This window comes from Culex quinquefasciatus, chromosome 2 (genome assembly GCF_015732765.1).
Source record: "Culex quinquefasciatus strain JHB chromosome 2, VPISU_Cqui_1.0_pri_paternal, whole genome shotgun sequence".
NCBI classification, from domain to species: domain Eukaryota; kingdom Metazoa; phylum Arthropoda; class Insecta; order Diptera; family Culicidae; genus Culex; species Culex quinquefasciatus.
The window spans coordinates 14,832,566-14,858,484 of NC_051862.1; the positions used below are offsets into that span (position 1 = coordinate 14,832,566).

At 35.2% G+C, this 25,919-nt stretch overlaps 2 protein-coding genes across 3 annotated transcripts in view; one reads left to right on the top strand and one right to left on the bottom strand.

Moving 5' to 3' along the window:
• The window catches only part of LOC6049834, a 207,920-nt gene that overhangs the window by 13,888 nt on the left and 168,113 nt on the right, over positions 1 to 25,919 (bottom strand). For both annotated transcript variants that reach the window (XM_038258165.1, XM_038258164.1), the window contains exons 3-5: positions 23,384 to 23,607; positions 2,472 to 2,616; positions 2,097 to 2,408 (exon numbers count right to left, since the gene is read on the bottom strand). In XM_038258165.1, the coding sequence (XP_038114093.1) occupies positions 2,097 to 2,408; positions 2,472 to 2,616; positions 23,384 to 23,607 (681 nt within the window). The remainder of the gene's footprint in view (positions 1 to 2,096; positions 2,409 to 2,471; positions 2,617 to 23,383; positions 23,608 to 25,919) is intronic.
• Positions 6,912 to 7,975, top strand: LOC119767991 (cathepsin B-like). Its single transcript, XM_038258166.1, has one exon. It carries the CDS (start codon positions 6,949 to 6,951, stop codon positions 7,909 to 7,911), a length of 963 nt encoding a protein of 320 aa, XP_038114094.1. The 5' UTR covers positions 6,912 to 6,948; the 3' UTR covers positions 7,912 to 7,975.

Here is a 25,919-nt window from a genome sequence, read left to right on the forward strand (position 1 = left end):
TATAAACGCAATTTGAATGTTCTCGTTTTTTTGGACATTTTTCCAAATAATTTATAAAAATCCAATAAAAAAAAAAACTAAAAAAATCACATGCTTTAAAATAGCTTTTTCATAATTTTTTTGAAAAAGAGCGATTTTTTTAAGCAACGAAAAAAGGCCGATTCGTCATTCGAGGATGACAGGAAGACTTACTAATTTCAAAAATATATTCTTAAAACATAATAAAACTGTTTCAATTCTTTTTTCTTTCAATTTTAATTGTTATTTTCTTGCATTCATTTTTAAGATAAATAAAACAAAAAAATGATGTGTTGTGTCTGGTTTAATATTTCCCACTAACTGGACCTCTCCACTAGACCTTGCTGTATTTTGTGAATCTAAATTTACACTATTCTAATAAAAAGCTATTTTGCACCTCTGAACAACTGGAATTAATGTTAAAATTCTCCAGCGAAAAAAAAAATCGTGACGACGCCAGAATGTGTCTTTTGAAATTTATAAGTTCTGTCTTTTTTTTTTCTTCAGAGATTGATAGTTAACATTTAAAATTGTAGATTTTTTTTTATTCATGGGTAATTTTCCGCCAACTTACACAGCAGTTGCCCCGACCCCTCTTCGATTTGCGTGAAACTTTGTCCTAAGGGGTAACTTTTGTCCCTGATCACGAATCCGAGGTCCTTTTTTTGATATCTCGTGACGGAGGGGCGGTACGACCCCTTTTCATTTTTGAACATGCTGAAAAAGAGGTGTTTTTCAATAATTTGCAGCCTGAAACGGTGATGAGATAGAAATATGGTGTCTAAAGGACTCTTGTGTAAAATTAGACGCCCGATTTGATGACGTACTCAAAATTCCGAAAAAAAACGTATTTTTCATCGAAAAAACATTACAAAAGTTTTAAATACTCTGCCATTGTAAATAATTTTAGTACATGTAATTTTAAGGGAATTTTAACGTATTTTTCAAACCTAAATTAACCCAAAAGGGTCATTTTTCATTTAGAACATTTTTTTTTCATTTTCAACGAAATTTTAAAATGAAAAATATCGTTCTGGGTTAATGAAGATTTGAAAAGTACATCAAATTTAGAGCGAGTTGTGGCGCTATAACCACGGCAAATAGTGTCCAGGGCATTCGTGGAAATACAATGTCCCATCCCAGAGGGTCTCGGAGTACCAAACCTTCTTAGCATGGTGCTCCCAACGAATACAACCAAATCTCGGAGCGTATGGTGGTGTGTCCCCAACACTCCAGAATCGTGTTGTTGTTCGAACACTCTGTGCTCAAACTCAACCCAATTACGAGTCATCTCTGCGATACGGCTTTACGCAGTAGGCCTGGCCGCTTTAACGCTTGTGATGTTTCAATGCATTCTAATGCAATGGCGCACTACAAATGTTAATAAATGACAAGAAGAGTGCTAGGCGTCATCTAACCTAAGGCACTCTCCAGGATCCCTCCGAAAGATTGACTGCGCTAGGGTCTGATTAGATTAGATTAGATTAGATTAGATTTGAAAAGTACATCAAATTTATCTTAAAATGACATGTTCCAATTTGTTTACAGTTGTGTAACGAAAAATGGCAGAGTTTAAAGTGTTGTTTTTTTTTTCGATGAAAAATACGATAAAATACGAATTTTGAGTACGCCATTAAATCGGGCTTCCAATTTTACATAAAAGTCTCTTTGACACCAAATTTACATCTCCTCTGTTTTTCAGGCTGCAAATTATTGAAAAACACCTCTTTTTTTCACATGTTCAAAAATGAAGGTGTCGTGCCGTCCCTCAGTCACGAGATATCGAAAAACGGACCTCGGATTCGTGATCAGGGACAAAAGTTACCCCATAGGACAAAGTTTCAAGCAAATCGAAGAGGGGTCGGGGCAACTTTTCCCGAATTCGTGTGAGTTGGTAGAGAATTACTCTCATATATGTTCAGAAGTCCAAAGCTATATTGCTATGTCTAAACTATTTTGCGCTTATCTAGTAATGCAGGTCAGTGATAAAAAACCGAACCAAAAACAAGCCAAACTCAAAAAATTAACCAGAGAAAGCCGTGCGTGCCGTGCCGTGTCCGTTCTCTTCGCAAACTTACATTGTATCGACGAGTTGGGCCCGCCGCCGCCGCCGCCGATGCCACCTGGCCCACCGGGGCGCGAATTCCGCAGATAGACGCAGATGGTCACGCCGACGATGCAGACGCACGCGATCAGACTGACCACGCCGCTCAGGATGACCCACGTCAGGTCGATGCCGAAGATGGTCTTGATGTACTCGTTCGGCGCCGGACACAGCGAACCGACGGCCTCGTCCGACCCGTCCGCGCAGTGGTTCACCCCGTCACAGAGGAGATCCGTGTGGATGCAAAACTCCGGCTGGTTACACCGGAAGTCGGCGCAGTTGATCTCTGGAAGAAGATAAGGTGGAGTTTGAACTATAAATCTACAAAGCAAAGACAAGTTCCACTTACTCGAGTCCTTGACGGAGGTGATGACCATTTTGAAACCGTTCGTTTCCGTGCCCCAGTTGTCGGTCACGTACTTGAATGTGAGAAAGTTCGTCTTGGTGAACAATGCCGCCACTGATTGTTTTGTGTCCTTACAGGTTAAATCCGCCTGGAAAAATAAGACAGAGAGAGAGAGAGAAGGAAAAATCAACAATCCGATTTATACAGCCATGAAGAAAAAGGAAAGGAAATTGGATTATGTGTAGGAGGTGGCTAATCGCTTTTCTTCGTCGGTGGACCTGGTCAGGGCAGCACCTGGTGCAGTTTCCAGACCCGAGGGTTGTTGTTTTGAAAAGTTCGATTTCGCTGGAAAAAACACTGGCACAGCCGGGTGACAGTCGTCGAGTGACGGATCGGTTACTAATTAGCGCTTTTGAGAAAGTACCCGGAAGGCAATTAGAAATTGAAAAGTCTCATTGGTTGGTTAGGTTGTTTTGCTGTTCTAGGAAGCAGTAATATCATGAAAAATTTAGCAAAATCGGATTCATTTTTCAACATTTCAAATTGTTACCGAAACCGATATTTCGTTCAAATTTAATTTATTTAAGTATAAAAAAAATATGTTTCGCTAATTCAGCAGTAACGCAAAATGCGTTAATAAATAAAGTAGTAATTTTAGTTAAATCATTCACAAAAAAAAACATGTTCAATACTTTGAATTTCAGCAGCAGTAGTTTTTTTATGTATAGCTAGCTAAATGGGACTGACTTTTAAAAGGTTCAATTTTATATTAATTTCAAAATAAACTGAATTAGAAAAAAATTAAAATACATTTTAAAAAAAAAGTTATCCAAATGTTGAAATCATAGCTTGTAATTTGTTTTATATATGAGCAACTCTCTACGAAATCGGCCGATTTCGACCATTTTTATTTTTTGTATTTTTTTATTTGGCTCATACTTTGTTGGGGCCTTCCATATGACCAAATAAGTTATTTTGTGTCATTGGTTCACCCATACAAGTCTCCATACAATTTTGGCTGCTGTCCATACAAAAATGTTATGTAAATATTCAAACAGCTGTAACTTTTGAGTAAATTTTCTGATCAATTTAGTGTCTTCGGCAAAGTTGTAAGTATTATTGAGGACAATTGAGAATAAAATAGCCACACGGAAAAAAAAATTTGCAGATTTTTTAATATTTTTTTTTACCAAAACTCAATTTCCCAAAATACATATTTTTTGATTTTCGAGATTTTTTTGTATGATTTAGGGGACAAAAATCCGCAACTTTTCAGCCATAGAGAAACATGGTTAAAAAATCTGCCGCCGAGCTATGAATTTTTGAAAAAAATAGTGATTTTGATATATGATAAAATAGTGATTTTGAAAAATCTGCCGCCGAGTTATGAATTTTTGAAAAAATAGTGATTAAGATATAGCCACCGAAAGTTTGATTTCAGCGAAATATTTGCGGTTTTTCGATTTTTAAAATAGTGACCATGAGCGACCATTTTTGAAAATATTTATTTTGACAGTTCAGAAAATTTGTCTAAGAGACATTGAAGATTGGACCTCGGGTTGCTGAGATACAGCCGCTTTAAGAAAAAGAAACACGAAAATTGAAGTTTTCTAAGTCTCACCAAAACAACCTACCATTTTCCAATGTTGATATCTCAGCAACTAGTGGTTCGATTTTCAATGTTAAAATATGAAACATTCGTAAAATTTTCCGATCTCTTCGAAAAATATTTTGAAATTTTTTAAATCAAGACTAACATTTTAAAAGGGCCAAAAATTTAATATTACGCCCATTTAAAATGCTAGTCTTGATTTAATTTGTATAAAAATAAAATCCATCCAAATAAAATTTCTCCATCCATTTGATAAAGAATTGCTCATATATCTTTAAAACCTCGCAAGTTTGTATATCGTCAGCGTGAGGGTAAAAAATACGCTTTGTTCTAGGAAGTTGAATGTAACTCAGTGTAGAATACAACTAAAAGAAATGTTCCGAATAATTTACACAGATTTTATTAAAAGGGATCCAGAAAAATTCTAAAATTTATTTTTAAATGTTTTGTTTTTTTTTTCTGACAAGAAGCTGTTAAAAAAATCGTATGTAAAATATTGCCAATCTTTTAGCTGTTTTCAGTTAAACAAAATTACTTCAATATTTATAAATTGCCATTTAGAGTGAATAAAAATATGTTTTAACAATTCGGTACAGCTTAAAGCATTAGGGAATCGACATTTCGACCATTTAGCAAACACGCTAGTCCTATAAGGGTAATTCTCTACCAACTCACACGAAATCGGGAAAAGTTGCCCCGACCCCTCTTCGATTTGCGTGAAACTTTGTCCTAAGGGGTAACTTTTGTCCCTGATCACGAATCCGAGGTCCGTTTTTTGATATCTCGTGACGGAGGGGCGGTACGACCCCTTCCATTTTTGAACATGCGAAAAAAGAGGTGTTTTTCAATAATTTGCAGCCTGAAACGGTGATGAGATAGAAATTTGGTGTCAAAGGGACTTTTATGTAAAATTAGACGCCCGATTTGATGGCGTACTCAAAATTCCGAAAAAACGTATTTTTCATCGAAAAAAACACTAAAAAAGTTTTAAAAATTCTCCCATTTTTCGTTACTCGACTGTAAAAAATTTTGGAACATGTCATTTTATGGGAAATATAATGTACTTTTCGAATCTACATTGTCCCAAAAGGGTCATTTTTTCATTTAGAACAAAATTTTTCATTTTAAAATTTCATGTTTTTTCTAACTTTGCAGGGTTATTTTTTAGAGTGTAACAATGTTCTACAAAGTTGTAGAGCAGACAATTACAAAAAATTTAATATATAGACGTAAGGGGTTTGCTTATAAACATCACGAGTTATCACGATTTTACGAAAAAAAGTTTTGAAAAAGTTACTTTTTGCGTTTCTCTTTGTTTCGTCGTCCGTGTCTGTCGCGGGTGACCATGAATGGCCATGATCGATGACGACCAACATTTTCAAAACTTTTTTTCGTAAATTCGCGCTAACTCGTGATGTTTATAAGCAAACCCCTTATGTCTATATATCAAAATTTTTGTAATTGTCTGCTCTACAACTTTGTAGAACATTATTATACTCTAAAAAATAACCCTGCAAAGTTAGAAAAAACACGAAATCTTAAAATGATAAATTTTGTTCTAAATAAAAAAATGACCCTTCTGGGACAATGTAGATTCGAAAAGTACATTAAATTTCCCATAAAATGACATGTTCCAAAAAATTTTACAGTCGAGTAACGGAAAATGGGAGAATTTTTAAAACTTTTTTAGTGTTTTTTCGATGAAAATACGTTTTTCGAATTCTGAGTACGCCATCAAATCTAATTTTACACAAAAGTCCCTTTGACACCAAATTTCTATCTCATCACCGTTTCAGGCTGCAAATTATTGAAAAACACCTCTTTTTTCACATGTTCAAAAATGGAAGGGGTCGTACCGCCCCTCCGTCACGAGATATCAAAAAACGGACCTCGGATTCGTGATCAGGGACAAAAGTTACCCCTTAGAACAAAGTTTCACGCAAATCGAAGAGGGGTCGGGGCAACTGCTGTGTGAGTTGGCGGAGAATTACCCATAAAGATTCTGGGAATGTTTGACTGCATCAAACCGTGAACCGTGAAAAAAGGTTCGCAGCAGCTACTGGGAAGACCACGGCTCAAGCCAGGCGAACTCGGTCCAAGTAAACAAGCTGTGGAGACCCGAAACTGAAAGTGATCAACGTGTCCATGGTACCTGTCAGCCAGCGTGCACGTAGGCCACCGCTTGCTTTGATGGACAAGGTATAGGAAAAACTCAAGGGTTTCGTCGATATTAAATATCGAAAAGTCCACAGAGTACCGCTCGTATAGTTGTCGTTAAAGACAACGGAGATGCGTGGACATGCGCTTGGAAAAACCGGCCATCAAAAGGGAAGCGTACTCCAGATTATATCAGTCACAGATTGAAACGAGATTGGAAAGCTGGCCTACAGGACTACCTAATGATGTTCTTCACAGGGCAAGTCGTCTAGAAAGTAGTTACTGACACGGAGGACCTGGACCTGATTCACAAAACAAGAGGGAGTGAGATGGAGGACGCAAGGCCAAACCGTTGTCGAGGACACCAGACAACTAGAAGATATGCCGGATAAACTACCGGATAAACTGTGTAGATTTGTAGGTCTTCCAGACGGGTTAAGAGATTTCACGTTCAAGTGAGTGCAGGGCTCACGAGTGGATACACGTGTTTGGTAACGTGTTTAAATAACTAGTTTAGTGCCGAGTAAAAGTTAGTAGTTCTTATTATTTCCTGATGAATCGGCACTATCATAATCAGAAAACAAACATGTCTAACTTGAGTCCAATAAACCATCCACAGCTAAGAAGCACAGATAAGCCCACAGCAAGAAATTTCGCGTATAAAAGCGGTTTGTGCAGGTCATTCTGGTCAGTCTTCTTCCACCAGAAAAAATGGCTCTTACAAAGGTTCTACTAGTGCTTTGCCTTGCCGTCGCATGTATCTCTGCGTTCAGCATCACGAACCAGATGCAAGACGCGCTGGTATCCACGATCGAATCCCGCACACGCACCTGGGTCGCACAGGCGTACGTTCAACGTGAAAAGTTTGGAGTTATGAGCTTGGGTCTGCGTCCCAACGACTCCGTTGCCAATGCCGTACCAATGCTGAAGAATCAACGCTCGGTTCGCTTCCTCCCGGAGAGCTTTGACTCGCGTCAAAAGTGGTCTTACTGCCCGTCGCTGAACCAAATTCGTGACCAGGGCTGCTGCGGATCTTGTTACATCGTGGCGACCGCTGCGGCCATCACCGATCGTTACTGTATCCACTCCAGAGGTCAACGGCAGTTCACTTTCGGAGCGACGGACTATCTGGCCTGCTGTACGGATTGCTTCAAGTGTGACGGTGGTTACTCTGCTAAAACCTGGCAATACTGGGTGGACTCGGGCCTCACCAGCGAGGGAGCGTACAAATCTGGTCAAGGATGCTACTCGTACCCGTTCAACAGCTACTGTGTCAACGACCCGTACCCAACGTGCAACCGGCAGTGCCAGGCCGGATATCCGCTGACCCACAGCCAGGACCTCAAGTACGGAGCCAGCGCTTACCGTGTCATGTGGAACGAAAGAGCGATCATGACCGAGATCTACCAAAATGGACCGGTAGTCGTACAGTTTGAGGTTTTTGACGATTTCTACCAGTACAAGAGCGGAGTGTACCGTCACGTTACCGGAACGACTCGAGGGTGGCACGTGGTTCGAGTCATTGGGTGGGGCGTTGAGAACGGCGTCAAGTACTGGCTGATTGCCAACTCGTGGGGAGCACGTTGGGGCGACAAGGGCTTCGTCAAGTTTGTCCGTGGAGAAAACCATCTTGAAATCGAGAACTTTGTCTACGCCGGACTACCCAAGTACTAAAGTTAAATAAAAGATGCACCTTTTTGCACATAAAACAATGTAATTATTTAAATAATTAGGCCAGTGCTAGGTTTAAGCACTACTAACTAAAAGTTTTCCTTATTCAGCCAATCCACGTCAAACAGGAAGTCTCCAAACCAAAAGTGCTCCGATTTGGCTCAAATTTGGAGTGGGGGTTATTTGGCCCAAATAATTAGACCCATATCTTTTTGTTTGGCGATTAGGGTGGTCCTATCCGAAATAGGGTGGTCCATAAAATTGCGTTTTTCGTCGATTTTCGCAAAAACCACATTTTTCAAAAAATCATATCTTCGGAACGGCTGAACCAATTTTGGAGCGCCACAATTCAAAAGAAATGTTATTAGTTGGGCTTTTTAGAAAGAATAAGTTGAGGTCCAAAAAAACTAGCTGAATATTTGAAAAGGTCCTATGAAAATTTCATTTGCCGATTTCAAGGTCTCGGGACCAAAGAGCCCATGTCTGAAAATATTTTTCCCTGATTCCCTGTAATATTTTACATAACATAAAAAAAATAACACGTTTCGGAGATATGATTTTTTCCGCGCGCAAAAACGGGAAAATGACGAAAACGGGTAAAAATTAACTTTTTTCACTAAAACTGCGATAACTTGAAAATTTCAGCGATGACCTATACATGTATGGGTACCAAAAGTTGCGTCTTTCAATTACGAAAATTCCGGGTTGTAGCTTTGTAGGACACAAAGTTTGAAGGTTTAAATACACACACTGTTCACTTTTTCGTTTGACACTTTTTTAGTTTGTACCCCGTTGGTTGGTCAAAGTCAATCTAAAATGTGACGAACCTTTTATACACGGTGCTCACGCGCACTATCAAAACAAACGTTTGGTAGTGTGAGTGAACTCCGTGTAAAAGGGATGTCACACTATAAAGTGACCCCGTTCATTTGGCAACAGTTGGTGTCAAACCATCGGGGTTTGAATGTATGTCAAAAATCTTAAAAAAGGCAGTAACTTGGACAAAAATCAATTAAACTTCAATATTCAAAATGCATTTGAAAGCGAGGAGAACGTCAAAAGAGATGATTGGAATTATTTTGTCCAGTGAACTTCCAGGCCAAATTAGAGTCAAATAGGAGCACTTTAGATATTGATCCTGCTAGTTTGACGTGGAATTGCTAAATGGCAGGGTGGCCACTCAAGTCGGGAAATCGGGAAAGTCGGGAAAAATTCGGGAATTCGCCAAAATCCGCAAAATTCTCGGGAAAAAGGGGGAAAAAGTCGGGAATTTATGATTTTTTGTCAAACAATCGGGAATTCTAGGCATACTTGTTTGAAAATTATTTTTCAACACTTGAATAATTTTTTTTTTTTTACAATTTTCCAATTCAAAACACTGAAATTTGCTTTAATAACTTACTTTAAATTTTAGGATCTTTCCACTATTTCAATATATTTGAGTATGGAAAAGCTGTTTAAGACATTCAAAATCTTAATGAATATTGGATGCCTTTGACACAGATTTTCATAATATTTTTTGATGAATCCAATGATCTCTATTAATTAATGTTTTATCAAACAAGAGGTAAAGTTAATGAAAGTTAATATCAAAATAGAGCCTAATGGCCAGCTTAGAGTTATGACTACTTGAGTTTGGCAATGTTTTTTTGGAAATATTTTTAATTGTTTTTAACTAAATTCATTACGTAATTTATAATTTGTTTTTTTTTCCAAATATTGCCCTTGAACTTTTTTTGAGAGTATGGAAAAATGATCTACGATAGATAAAGCATGATTTTCAGTTTTCGGATAACTTAAATATCGAATAAAATCCAAAATTGAAAAACTTTTTTACGTTTTGAAACCATGACGAAAATATTGAAATTGCAGAAAAAGTAATTCAAGAAATTTTGAGTTTTTTGCAAAATTGTTTAAAACATTTGTCTCTTCAAACATTTTGCTTAAAATAAGTGGGAAAACACAAATCAATCAAACTGAATTTTCATTGATAAAATAAAAAAAGAGTTAAATACTGGCCACTAGACAAATTAATATTGATTAACAAATCAATATCAAAAATTACAAAATTTAAAAGGGAACTGGACAAAAACATTTTTTTATTAATTCCTTTGCATTTTTCTAAATCCGTTGAAAGAATAATGACATTAATTATGTTTAAATCATTATTTGATTGAAAATGAGGATTAAATTAAAAAAAAATAGGAACGAAATTTTAAGTTCAGTTATTTTTAACTTTTTGTCATTTGCAGTTGAAACGAAAAAGTATACGTTTGCCAATTTAAAAAATAACATGGAAGTTTTAAGTGTTGTTGATCTTTCGATTATATTTCAAAGACTAGTTGTTTGTGTTTCTACTCTGATTTATAATAATGAATTTAGATTTTGAAGTATTTTTTTATTTCTTGTTTAGTTTCTGTATTTACAAAAATTGTCTATAGTTGGTTTATTTTTTAAATTCGTTTAGAATTTTTTCTCGGTGATAAGTAGGGGAAATATACCCTTTCTAATCAAACACCTATCTTCGTTATACACTCAAACCCCGATGGTTTGACACCAACTGTTGTCAAACGAACGGGGTCACGTTTTAGTTTGACACCCTTTTCACACGGAGTTCACATACACTACCAAACGTTTGTTTTGATAGTGTGCGTGAGCGCCGTGTAAAAAGTGACAGTTCGTCACTTTTTAGTTTGACTTTGACCAACCAACGGGGTACAAACTAAAAAAGTGTCAAACGAAAAAGTGACCAACCACCGGGGGTTGAGTGTATGAAGAGTTTGATGCTCGATTAAAGCTCCAAAAATACTATTTAGGCTGTAAACTTACCAGCAACAGCACCGCCTTGAGTAAGCACGCGAATTTATGCCACTTACTGGCCAAAAAGATCAAATTTAATGCACTTTTAATCATAATTTCTATTTTGCGAGACCATTTCTCATCATTTTGGTGGCACACACATCCACACGCAAGATCAGAGGTTAACTGCTTAACGAAGGTCGCCATCAATATCTTTTCACTTGCGCTAACGATTTCAAAGCGCTTATGATATAAAATTGCTTCCAACTACCGTCAACATGTTCTTTTGACCGTTACTTAGTCACTCACTTGAAAAATAATCCCGAAACATGTAAATAATTAGCAAGCGCCATCAAAAAAACAAACTCGCTAAGTCACGTTCAACGTGACGTTTCAATTTTGACCATCCATTCCAATCGAAGGCTTAAGAAAACCGAGCGAGAAGCGAAGGCAAATAAAGAACAAAGGGTGGCCACCAACACCACCACCAGCGCTTGTGGTGTTGCCAGGAAACTCTATAAATGCTACTTTTCGTGAGTGTTCGCTCAAAATTTCATCAATTTTAGCAGCACGAAGCAGACCCAAACGAGCGTTGGAAGAAAAAAAGAACTAAGCTGAAAATAGAAAAATGGGTGTGGCGCAATGCACACGACTGATTAGAATGCGCTTTTGAAATATATTTTTTAAAATGCTTGTAAAAGGAATAGCATAACTTTTAATAAAAGTGCAAATAAACAGAAATGTTCACAAAAAGTTGCTCTACTCGTTGGTGTACTTGGTTTTACTGAATTTCAAGGAACACTCCAGATTATCTAGCATCATTCAAACAAGACCGCTTATTAGGCTTAAAATGGGTTTATTTCCCGTATTGACTTTTCTTATAGAAAGTGTTATGTTTGAAATCATTCTTTAGATAAGAAATGCCTATTATTTGAGCATTCTGGAAAAGTCGGGAAAAAGTCGGAAATTTGAAAATGGGCTTTTATATTATTCCTGTTCCTTTTTCAGATTCCTCAACATTTAGAATCATTTATTAAGTTCAAAACAAAATTCAATGGAAACTTCCATGAAATTGAAACACTGACAACTTCACTCACAATGCAACAGAACCCACAACCCACATAAAACCAAAAAACCATTTGAGTGGAGAAATTTTCGTCATGAAGCCATCCCACCATCCCACCAACTCCACCCAAAGCGTTCTAAGTTGCTGAAACAATACTTTCCCACGTCTCTTTATTGTGTAACAAATCGGCAGCAGCAGTTTGGTCGTCGTTTGACTTTCTGACGGATTATTTATCTTCATCGAGTTAAGCGTTGTAAACAAGAACTTGGGAAACCGGTGCGGGGGTTAATCTTTTCGAAAAAGGAGCGATTTGTATTACACCAAATGGATGACCCCGGGGACATTCTAGTTCCGAGGAGGGCTAATCTTCCCACTTGAATTTTCATTTTGGGAAAGTTATACTGGGTTTTGATGGTGAAGTCTGATCGTGGGAGGTTTTTTTTTGATTGTGGGAGTTCGGATTGCTTTAACAAGCTGCCAACACCATTTGACATTTCAAATTTCCAGCTACATTATTAACCAGGGGAAAATTCCACAAATTTAATTGCAGTTTCGCGGGAAATTTTCCGCCATTCTTAATTCACATGCATTTAGCCAGCACAATTTTAATGGAAATTGTTCACATTCCGCGCCAAAAGCCCTTTACCCTTCGCCAATTTTAAATTACTTTTAAAACTTTACCCGGCGAGTTATCGCTGCTCATTAGTGGAATTGATTGATTTTATGTGGCAACCCATCGCCGTTAATTTATTCTCGTCTGCTGCCCGGGCAGCAGCACCACCTCGCCTACTATATATACTAAGCCAGGCAACTTTCAAGTGCACATCGCGAAAGCTCGCTGCTGCTGAGTGACATTAAATTTTTAATAGCATTTTAAACTTCACAGTGCTGCTCGAGCGGAGCGCGCTGTTTTTCCCAGGTCGTGCACTAACTAACCTAGTCACACCCACCAAACACACACACATATTCCCACTCCAATTTCCTCTTTGGAAAATTTGCTCGCAGTTGGCGCCGATTTGTGGTGGGGTGGAGGGGGTGCAACCCTTTTTCTCTAGCTTCATCTTTTTTGCAAACACCGAGAGTGTCGACTTTTGCCCGGCTTGATGAAAAGTTAATCGCATTTACTTTATTGGCAGCAAAACTTGGTACCTGTCATATTACGTTCAGGGACGCCAATTTTGCTTTTTTTTTTTGCATCATATCTGTTGAGAGTAATAGTTCATCTACATCTGAGCTTTGGGAGGGTTTGGATGCTGAGGGATAGTTTCGATCGTGGCTGGTTAAAAGCTTATTAGTGTAGTGCTTTCAGCGAAGCTTTCAATCAATTAAAGTCGGGCTATTTCAAATTACAGCTCAGATTTTGGTAAATCATCTTGCTCAAATTATTCAAATTATATTCCAGTTTATTTTAAAAGAAATGTTTTTTGAAAAACATATTTGCAACGGCATTGTACCAATTAAATCAACTTAAGAAAATCGATGAAAAATACCTCAAGAAGAAGAAAATTATACATTTTTGAACTGGACTATGTTATTGCAATATCAATATTAAAATTACCTGGGTTTTTCATTCCCTTCTAAAGTATTATTTTAAACAAACTTCATTCCCGCACGTGCACCATTTTATTGTGATCCTCGCTCTACCGATTCCGACATAGCATTTTGCATGCAGAGAGATACATTCGCCACAACTTTATCGGAAAATCGCTCCAATAACACAACAGCAACAGCACACACTCTCCTCCACATATGATTATAATACGAAAACAATAAGTGGAACAACATAATCTGACATGCTGCCTCTGGGATATGTGCTTTGGGCGAGGTTTTGCAAACTTCTGCATACATATCATATTCCAAACCCCACCTCCTCCCACCCACCTCTCCCTCGCACGTGGAGAGCGCTTTTTTTGCGTCAGGTTCTCGCATCTTCCGGAAAAGCGTTGCTCGTGTCCAACCCGGGAGGCAACCCACCATCAGGCATCAACCGACCGTGGCATCGAGGTTCGTGGATGTGTGGGTGTGTGTGTCTGTGGCACAGACTTTATCTCATCATCATCAGCAGCAGCAGTAGAAGCAGAGGAAGCAGGAGCATTATCCTCCTCAACTGCTGCTGGTTTGAGACTGGTTTTTCTGGGATTTCAAAGGTGACACAGTGAAAATATTTGTAATTTTTTTTCTTGAAAGGGTTGATTGAACAAATTTAGTTATAATGTAAATTTAGTTATAATGTAAATTTAGTTATAATGTAAATTATTGCTGTTTTGTTGCTTGCTGTTTTTTTTTCGCGCAGATTATTGTTTTATCCATCCAGAAAAGTTTAAACTGAGTGACTCTTAGGTATTCTTTTTTTAAATTTTAATTGTTATCTACTTTTGTCAAATTAGACTTGCTTATCATTTTTTTTTTAAATATCTAGTGTTTGATATAACTTTTGTGATACTTTTTTCTCAACACTATTTCCTGTAAAAAAAGGTAAGCGGTTGATTTACGATAAATTTCAGGTAGTTAAACGTGCAAAGAAAATCTACACTATTTAACGTGACGACTTCCATCATTGCCATAATTTTCGTTACATTATTTAAATTTTACTTCGTTTACAATATTTTCACAAAATTCCTCTACAAGTAGTTTAGAATTGTGTAATTTGTGCTGAATGTTGAAATCGTGTTGATACTTTATGGTAACGATTATGAGTGAGTTATGAAAATCATCATTATTCAATTATTGTCTACCAGGAAGTCAATGATTGCTGCACAAAATTATATAACTTTTGAGACAAATTTGCTTTAGATCAAAAATTCATTCAACGCCATCAAGGAGGGTACAAGCGGCATATGCTGATACATTTTGGTGCAAAAATTCGTAAAATTGAACTATTTTTGAGTGATAATAGATTTTCTCTGAAAAATATCCCCTTTATCTCAAAACAAATTATTTTTCACGCTGTAAAAAAATCATGGTAATATTTCATCTCAGAATGAGAAATTTTTATGCTATGTGCAATTTTCCATTTAAAATTTATAAATTCATCACTTTTCTTTTCATTTCTTTGTTTCGGTCTAAATTGAGCTAATATTACTAATATAATCTAATCTGACACAGACGAAGCCAGTCCGATGAAAGCATGCTGGAGAGATTAGATTACGCCCCAAGCACTTTTCTTGTCAATATTAAGAATTGCAGTACATCCGAGAACACCCGAAAATGTATTTCAAAAATTAAAGCGGCCAGCCCTACTGCGCCGTGTTTACCGCAAAGAGGAGTCTGAGAACGGATCACATTTCACACAATCTACAGGGGAGGTAGGATGCGTGGACATACCGTACCAAACGCTCCGATTTATGATTGCATTGATGTTGTGTAGGGTGTATTATGTGTAATAATATATCATTTAATATTTGATTCTGAATTGAGCTAATATTACATCATGAAATAGGTTATATTAAACCTTCAAATTTTACAACATCCAAATTTACACATTTTATTACTGTACATTGGCCAAACGAAACAATCAAACTGAGGATTATCAAAAATGTTTGAAATGATTGATAATTAATTGTTTTATTTTTTATATAAAGACTAAACAATCGAATTTTGATTTAGTTTTAACATTATTTTTAACTAAACAGTAATTTGAAGTGTAAACTATAAAATTACTAAAATAGTTGATAATAATAACAATTAAAATTTAATATTTCAAGCAACTTTTATTTATTAAATATTTTTTTTCTTTCGCTTTATACCTTTTTTGTTCTATTTTTGTTAGTTGCAAATATCTTGATATGTTTTTTTAAGTTTTTTGGTAGCGTTATACTTTGTATGTGTCATCTGAGTGATTTTATGTTAATATTATAATTCCATTCATCATTTGTTACATTCAAATGTTTTTCAACATTATACGCATCAGCATTTTAATATTTCATAGCTTTCATTAGTTTTGCCGTATTTTTTTGCGAAATCAAATTTAGGAATAAGATACAAACGAAATGGTATGGAACCATAACGACCTTGTCAGAGAAGTGTTCAAAGTTCATCAAGAAGAAGTTTTTAACACATTTTGAAAAGTTGTTAAAGTTAGTTTGCTTTAATTAGGAAATCATTGATAATTTTTTTTTTAAAGTGTCAAATTTTTCTCATTGAAAATGAGTTAGAATCGGAAAACGGACTGCATTACCGGATTCTTTGGACAATTTTACATACATCAGTTGATAAGCCACAAGAATTTGAAAATATACTTTAATTATACTCATGCTACAAATAGGAATTGGTGATAGCTAAATTTGATATATTTATGAACACATCTAATTCTAATGCGTTTTGCTCACATTTGGAACTACTTGTAAACGTTACCTAAAATATTTAATACGAGCAATTCCATGCCAAATAGGGAATCGGTTGTACCCGACCCTCTCCGATTTCAATGAAACTTTGTAGACATGTTATCCTTCGCTTATATAAGCCATTTTTGTGTATATGGAGCCAGTTCCACTCGATAATGACATTTGAGAAGGCCGTAAGTGTTTAAAATATTTTTGTAATTCGGAATTTAAATATTTCTGTATTTCGAAGCCGTTGCATCGTATCAAAAAGTGGTCAAAGACAAACTTGTAGGAAATTTGACGGGCTTTTCGATAAAAATACACTGAAAGAAAAAAGCACCCAACTTTCATGAGATTTTTTGATTTTTTAGTTTAAAAGTCAAATTTGAGGGGGAGCCCACGATTTTTTTTCGTTAAAAATGTTTGTGAAGATAGCCTAAGATGTTACAAAAAGACTAACGAAAAATGCAGGATGGAGCAACTCACCTAAAAAAATACAAAAATCATTTACTGAAACTGTTTTTTTGAAAAGTGCTCTAAACGTCAAAATTTTCAAAAACCGAATACGGGAATCGATTCTCCAGACAATTTTACATAAAAGTCTCCATATTGACCATTGTCCTAAGTCCAATCCTTGTGAAGTTACAGCGGCTTTAAAAATAATAATGTTGAAAAAATAGGTTTTTTGATGGTTTTTGGCAATTTCTATATGACAGACTTGATTTTTCAGTCTCGTAAATATTTTTACCGGAAAGCTCGTCCAATTTCCCATAAGTTTGTCTTTGACCACATTTTAATTGGCTTAATTAATTTAATGGGGCTTACAGATATAACATGTCTACAAAGTTTCATTGAAATCGGAGAGGGTCGAGAAAAAAGTACCTGAAAAATTCCTGTTTTGGGCTGGAATTGCTCATACATGTTATAAAAAGTTCATGAACTATGTTAAACAAACATTTTATTGCGAATTTTTCAAGTGTGACATTCAAAGTAACCTTAAGAATGCATTAGACCGTGCCAATAAATAAAAAACTCACCCTTTTGACAGTTTGCTTGCATTTGTTTGTCAAATTAGCAAAAGTGCGAGTTTGTTTGATTGTTTGTCATAGTCTTATACCTCCTTTACCAATGGTTTATTTGAAGCAATTAATTGAATAGCACACTAAGTGCTAGGCTGAATTTTTTGAGGAGTACAGTCACTATCAAAGTCAATACGGTTTTTAAATAACAATTTACAAAGAACTATTTTTTTGTCACTACAGTCCATACTCGATCATTCGAAGACCTTGCAAAAATTTTACTTCGGATAATTGAAACACGAAATTTTGTTTTGTTGTTGTCTTATTTTTGATTGTCGAGCTTAAGTATAAATCCTGAGCTACTCTAAATAGATTTAGAATTTTTAAATCCAGGATGGCGGCCGAAATGGCGGTGATGAAATTGAAAAAAATGCATTTTGTAATTTAATAGGCAATCAACCACTTAAAATTTGCCAAAATTAGGTCGCAGAACTGGAATTTGATGTAAGAAGTAAGAAAAAAAAACACAAAAAAAAGTTTTCTTTGTTCCTGATTTCATTATTTTAAGTCCCATGCAAATCTTCGGATAATCGATGCTTCGGATAATCGAGTCTGGATTGTATTGATAAAAACTTAATCGTAAGAACGAAAATGGACATTGTTTGGCCTACCTCAGTACATTTTTCAAAAATATAAATCTTCAGAATTACCGTATAGCTGTCGAGTGTAACTTAATAATGATTTTCTATTGGTAGTTTAAAAATCAATACTATTATTTTTAATAAGAGTAATTTTAACATCATTTTTTCACAGTGTACTCTACCAAGAGCAGCTCCAAGCGCGCTTCGGGGGGATGAGGTTTTCACAAATAACAGCATTCGGCTCGGTTCGGCTCGGATTATATGAGTAAGCCGTCTAGCTTCCCTCCCCCAGCGTGGCGTTACCACTGGAGGTCGAATTGAAGCTGCTGCTGCTAGCTGGTTCACCTTATCCAGTCCAGGGGTTGAAAGGGTAGGAAAAATGCCGGTGAGCTGAGGCACGCCAGCGATGATCCCCCGAGATGGGAAAAAGATTCAAATTTCCATCGCTGGAATATGGCTAGAGAGTGGAGCAAATCTCCGAGGTCGAAATCAAGTCTTGGAAATGGTTCTGACAACGAAGGGTGATGGCCGCAGAAGGTCAGCTCGAGTTCATTTTGGGACGCTTCTGAGGAATTATCGGAAATTAAATATGTAGCTAGATTTTTTTCAGCATCAGATCTCGATTTGACATATTTCCATAGTTTTGAAATTGAACTTTCTATGTGCAATCTCTCATTCAGAAAACATTTTTCAAACAAAAACTAATGTTCTTGCTAAGGTTCCGAAGAAAGCATTTTCACCTTGAGGCTACACGACACAAGCTTCCTCAAGCTGATTAAATTTCCCAAAGTCAAGTAACCACCATGCTATGCTTCAAGTGCTGGAACAATTCCAGAGCATTGTTTATTCTGTAAGTCTTCAACTCGAACTCTGCAAAATACACACACACGTTCACCCAACCCTCGTGTGTGTGATTGTGTGTGTCTGCATTATTTGTGATAAATCTAATGCTACTTGAGTGGCAAGGAGTCGGTCGTCGTCGTTCTGCTCGCACCCACAATTGCAAACGAGCTTACTATTATCAAGCGTTTTCCCCTCGCAATACACTAACAATGCCATTGCTGGAACCGCTTGAACTTGCTGGAAGTCTATCCTTTCTCTGCCACGCTGAATCTCACATAATCAAACCGGAAGAAGATGGAACGTTGGCATTAATGCCAAAGGAAACCGGTCGTTGTGACACACGCACACACACACACAATCACAATCACGATGCAAATTGTGCACAACCAATCTATACCTCCGAAGAAGACCAAACCGGCCAGGAGACTCCTTAAGGATCTGGCAGAAACGGAATAATTATGTGGAATTGAGAGAAAATGTTCCAGATTATTAGATTTTCACACATTCCATGTCCGAGGCCCGGGGACAAAGTGCTGAAAGCAAGGACTTGATTGAAAGTGGGTTCGACCATTCCAACACACATAGTCACACACACACACACACACACGCTCAGATTGGAGGAACAATGCATGGCGTCAACAAGATAAACTTTGAATGACTCATTAGGCCCGGGCTTTGATGTTTGCATATGCCGATTGACCGATTACCGGGTCCGGGTATTTGCGGACGAGATTTGTGGGTTTTCTTGGTTCTGCGTGGAGTCCGGTTTTATCGATGGGTTTCAGTTGCTCGTTTCAAAGTGATACAGTTTCTGGAGCTTGAAATGTATCGGTGAATTAAATCGGGACATGATTGCAAGTCTTGAAATAAAGTGATCTGGTTGAAATCCGCAAACAATTTTACTTCTTAATGTGTACAGACGATTAAGTAGACTATATGAATTCATTTATTTAGAAATAATTAAATCTTATTTGAAAAGAAATCTTAGTTCCTCTAACTGAAATGCTTTAGAAAATATCTATTACCAAAGGATAATTCTTTAAAATGAATACAGTCAAGATTTGACTATCCGATGTTTCGTTTTTCCGAATTTCGACTATCCAAAAATTTAATAGGAATCTCGGACAATAGAGCTACAGAAAAAACAATCTCGCTTGTAACAAGTAAGTTTACAAAAAAGCTTGACTATTTTTACAAAAACGGCCTAATTTTTTTTTCTCAAAAATGGTCAAAAATAGTCAAACCTACGAACCCAATCCCGTTTGGTCATTTGAGAATGACAGGGAAATTACATAGTACACAAAACTTTTTTTTTCGTGAAATCGCGATATTTCGTAATGTTTATATGCAAACCCCTTTCGATGAAAAATATTTTTTTTCGGAATTCTGAGTACGCCATCAAATCGAGCGTCCAATTTTACATAAAAGTCCCTTTGACACCAAATATCTATCTCATCACCGATTCAGGCTGCAAATTATTGAAAAACTCTAATATCAAATATTGCTTATGAAATTTCAATTTATTTTCAAAAATTATCAGAAAATGGTTCAGGCATGACATACAATTATACTACTGCCAAAAATTTGTAAAAATATTTAGAGTAACATTTGAAAAGGGCGCATAAGCATTCTGATAGCTTAACCGATTTGAACAATCCACATTCAATATGTATAATTTTTTATTTATTTTTTCAAGTAAATGCTTTTGCTACTGTTTTAGTCAAATATAAAAGGAAGCGTATAAAAAATTGCCCATAACTAAGGTTACTTTTAAGGGTGCACAGCAACCAAGGAAGTTGTTGTCTTCTTATTCCAAAATTGTCAAACTTACGAACCCAATCCTGCAAGAATCTGATTGCAAAAATATTCAAACTTTGTTGTAAATAACTATGAAGACAGTAATTTAGGGGATGAATAAAAAATTATATCCATAGTTCCCGTATTTTTGAAGATGCAAAAGTTATGGTGTACCGTTAACGGTGCTCATCAACCAGAGTTTACACAGGAAAAAAAGTTGAATTATGGAATGTTGAAAATTTGGTAGGTTGAATATTACCTCTGTTTTTGTGTAATATTACAAAAACTGATGAAAATTCATCATTTTCTGGGGTAAAATTAATCATTTTTTTACCACAAAATCTGTCATCATTTCCTGATGAATATTACCATCATTTTTTTTTCTGTGTAGAGCAGCCAGATATTGGTTACAGACATTCTGGTATGTTTGAAACTTCGGGAACGATCAATGATTTTTTTTCATCTCCTCATGACATCATGACTATTTTGAAAACGATTTACAACTAAATTTGACATTTTTTATATTCAAATTATTTTAGGATTGAGTCCGTAAATTTCCTCAATTTTTAGAATAAGAACACAGCAAAAAAAAGTTGAATTTTGAAACGTTGAAAATTTGATTGGTCGAATATTACTCATTTTTTGAGTAATATTACTCAAAAAATGTGTGAAAATGTGAACCTGATGAATATTTATCAGAAACTGATGAAAATTCACGGTTTATTAACTTAAAATATGACGGTTTATTAACTTAAAATATTAAAATTTATTCAAAAAAATTAATTTCTTGTAAATAAAAATCCAAAATTTTCTACAAATTCATAAGAAATTGATTTTTCCATAAAAATATAAATTCACAAGCCTTACCCGACAAACTTCGTTCTGCCTTTTTATTCGTTTGTTGACGTTTTTTGCTTATTCAGCCTCCTGTGATCAAAATGTGATTTTATGTAACCTTCTTCATACAATTTGCCGATGCTCCGGAATCGGTTCCAGAGTGGCCAAAGTGTCAATTAGTTAGCGTATAAACCTTCCTTGTGCTTATACGAACCCAACGCAACAAAGAGCACTTTGATCCGACGCTCCGTATTGAACTGATTCGCGTTCGAACAAAACCGTCGAAATTTTTTATATATATAGATTTAAAACAATTTATCTTAAACCAATTTTGTTGCAGGAATAAAAAATTATCCAAATTTGTTTAACTGAAAATTGTCTCTAAAATTGATGATATTTTTAATTATGTTTCAATAATTCACTTAAACTGAGAAACTAATTTAATTGTTTATAGTTTTAAAGTGTCCAAAAAAAATCCAAAAATGCAGTCCGTTTTACAATTTGAACTCATTTGCATTGAAAAAAAAAACATGGTACTTAGAGAATATTCTAACAATATTTGAAACATATCGAAATTGGTTGAAAACTACTTCTTGAGGAACTTTGAACACTTCTCTACAATGCTCAGTTAACCCTCTACTGCCCAATTTTTTTTTCGAAAATTTTAATTTTTCCCGTGTTTTGGAGGTCATTTTGAGCATTTTTTTTATTTTACGAAAAACTTTACTTCTCTTGTTTTATGTTTTTCTTGTTTCATTTTTAGTATTTTAATTTGCATTTATCTTATTTAGTTTATGTTTGTTTTTGGTAGTATTTGGCCTATTATACCACCTCCTATCATTACATTTTGCCTATCTATTTTTTCATGTTTTTACAGTAACTTTTTCAATTTTTTGCTTGTTTTTCTCATTTTCTGATAAAATGGCACCATTATCATTTAAATAATACGTAGAGGCATAGTCTGGGACAATAGAAAAATTACTGCATACTTCTTTTAACTTAAAATATTGGAAATGTATAAAAAACACCAAAAAAACACTGCTAAAGTTGACCTCTAAAAAATAACATTTTTTAAAACATTGGCAAAGTCACATACAACAAGTAAAACTTCCAACCCAAATAAAATTTTATGAGTTCTTCTTTCCAATGCTTTTTAAAGATCAAAAATTGGTTGAAAAATTGATTTTTGGCGATTTTTCAAATCGAAGCCCGTCTAAAGGCGGGGTTGGGTTGTAGAGGGTTAACTCGTATTTTTAATTTTGCAAAAAAAAACATCTTAAACTTATCAATGTCACCCCGGTTTACGGTATTTAATTGTACATTTGCTATCGATCTCGAATGTAATTAAAGCTGTATATTGTTCGTACATATTTTAAAATGTGTTAATAAACAACTTCGGACCTTTTGTCCACTTCTCAAAATTTCAGGATTCACTTCATGGCATGTTAGGGATTCGGTTCAATCTACTGAAAATATTTAAAACAATTTTTCAAACTAAAACTCAACAATCAGTTATTCAGTTTTCAATCAATTTCCCAGCTCAAACTTTCCCCTTCGAACTTGTGGCGCACTGCAAACATGCCGGGTGAATTATATCTCATCATTCCGGGAAATTGTCTTTTCCCTCGGCCTCGGCCATAATGATGAGACTGGGCCAGCTGCCGGTGCAAGAGCTGCTGTTGCCGTTTGCCAAGTCCAGGCTATTGGGATAAAATTCATTATGAATCAACCAGGGATGCATTTCGCATTTTATGCTAATTGGGCAGAGCAGAGCACAGAGTCAAAGTGAGTCCGGGGGGCGAGAGAATTATCATCCGACGATGCATCGATGTGATTTGAGTGAGGAAGGTGGGTGGATGGGGTTCGCTTTAGTTAGATTCAATTATAAGAGCACTCTGGTGGATCGTGATTGAATAATTGTCTTAATTGCTGGGAAAACGTTATGAGAACGGAGGTTCGATAAATTGGAAGAAATCTTGATTTTTTAAATGAAATTAAAACAAAATTGCAAATAGGACAAATTTGCTTCTTATCTAAAATTCCACTGGGAAAATTCCCAACCCAGAACCCATCCCGACCATCAGGAAAACTGCATCCAAGTGGAAGGAAAATAATTACACTGTATTATACGAGTGCATCCGGTGGACTTACCTTGTGCGAACCGACGGCATGGGCCCCGTCGTACACAAACAGATGATCATTACAGTCTAGTTGTAGCATATCGAAACGTAACATAAATCTCTGCAGTATCGAATGTGTTTGAAATGTGATAACACAGTTTAGGTTTCTCTCGTTCTTGGAGGAGAGGGTAGCACCATCTATTTTCCTATACAGCTGTTGTAAAAAGTGGTTTTTACAGATTGAATCCATGTGATCTGAAAGCAGAGCAGAGAAGAGGGAGGAAATAATGAATTAGTAGAGCGAATGGGTTTTGTGTGTCACTGGAAATGGGAATTTGAACGGTCATTTGTCTCTGTCATAAGCTCGTTCAATGGAGAAGCAATGCAATGCTTAGCCATCCATTAAATTTTCCGGGATTTCAGTTTGTTCTTTTTGCAGCAAATTGAGACATGGTCAATATTGGATGTAATTCCAGATTGGTTACTTTTGATAATTATTTTTCTACCCTTAACCTTTTACAATCATACTCTTAATCTCAAGTAACATATTTAAAAATTACCACAAATACAATTTCAACCATTTTAAAAGCATAAGATAAAAAATCAAGTTTAGAAAATTATGATTAATTCCTTTATGTTCACCACTGCTGCACAGTTTACTGCAATTTATTGCATTTAATTAAATACTTATAAAATTTCATTTAAAAAATAACTTTGAAACTCAAAAATAAACTTTATGAAAAACACAAAAAATAAATTGTTAGATCTCAATTTTCAGTTTAAATTGTAATATACATAGACAGTTAAATAAAAATTACTACACAATAAAAACAACCAAATCAAAGTATTTTTTTGTATAGCAAAAGTTTTTGAATTCTAGATTAAATTTTCAAAACAACCTATCCCTCATGGGTTTCCTATGCAGATAGGACCTTTTGAAAATTTAATCTAGAATTGTAATCCGAACTTTGGAAAAAAATGCATGATAAAGTTGAATTAATGTGAAATTTCTTATACCATGTCTGGGGCTGGTGATTTCAAGCGTAATCCGTAAAATTTGTCCTTGGCCGTGAGATTTTGTTTTTGATTGCTTGAATTACAAAATTAATGCTTAAATAAAATGAGGAGCATCATTTTATTTAAGCATTAATTTTGTATTTCAAGCAATCCACAAGAAATTTAACAGGTATTTTGGAACTCATTTATACCAAAATAGTAGTTTATGCAACAAGTTGCAAAAAGAAGATTTTTTCAGCACGAGTTGTACATTTATCCAACGAGGTTTACCGAGTTGGATAAATACGACGAGTGCTGAAAAAATCAAGTTTTGCAACGAGTTGCTTACAACATTTTTTGCAATTCCGAAAAACGCTTATTTAATGGAATTTTATGTCAAACATTCATGTGTTTAGTAAATTCATCGTTCAAAACAAAACAATATTGAAAAATGTTACTTTTCGATACTAGTGCTGAAAATTTCAACTTTTCAGTACCCATTTCAGTGCTGAAAAGTAGAACTTTTCAGCACTGTTAATGAAAGGTATTAATTTTCCATTCTGTTATTTTTGGTAGGGAAAAGTAGGTCGTTTCGTTTCTCCAGAAGGGCAGGAAAAGTTGACAGTTTCACAGTGGAATTGCAAAAATGTTTTTTACAATGTTTTACGAAATGTTTTATCGAATAAAGCTTTTGGTTTAACATGCCATGGATAGTATTGGATAATGTAACAAGCCATAGTCTCATCATTTCAATGAAAAAAGTGTTTTAAAATGCACTTTACACAAGTTTATTTATTTTGCTATCATTAGTTTTCAAAAATTGTAAAATTCAACGAAAATAAAAAAAAAGTAAAAAAAAAACTTTTTGCGGTACTGTACATCGAAAATTTTCTTATATTTGATAGATTTTTAATAAACTCAACTATGATGAAAATGATTCAAAACGCAAGGGAATGTATTTTAAATTGATTTCAGCTGATTGCACTTGAATTTCCATTGATATTTTGAAGTTTTTTGCCCCTTGATTTTTTGGGGCCGATTTTGAAAAGTGGCAGGGTAGTTTATTTTTAAATCACTGTAAAATGTATCAACATAACAAATTGAACAAATTGGCTGAAATGCATTTCCAATCTGCATAAAATCATGGGTTTGAATAGATAAAATTGTTATATAATATATAAAAATTGGTTATAAAATATAGATAAATTTGCTATAAAATAAGAAATTTTTAAGCACATTGTCATGTTTTCAATTTTCTGAAATCATCAATTTTACATGTTAAAAAACTGTTTTAAATGAATCATTGCCAAACCTTTTTTTAAATACCCATATTTCCCTTTTGTTATAAACCATTAAAAAAGATTTTATATTTCTTATTTTAATGATTCTACTTTTGGTGATTTTTGGAAATCTTATTTAGAATAGGATGGCATAATCATTCTTAAATTAATGTTTTTGCGTTAATTTTAGGCAGATTTTTATTTCAATAATTTGAATTTGAAATGCCATGTAATTTTTTTTTACGTGAAAAATTACTAGTCTCATTGCCCTAAAGATTGAAAGCATTTCAA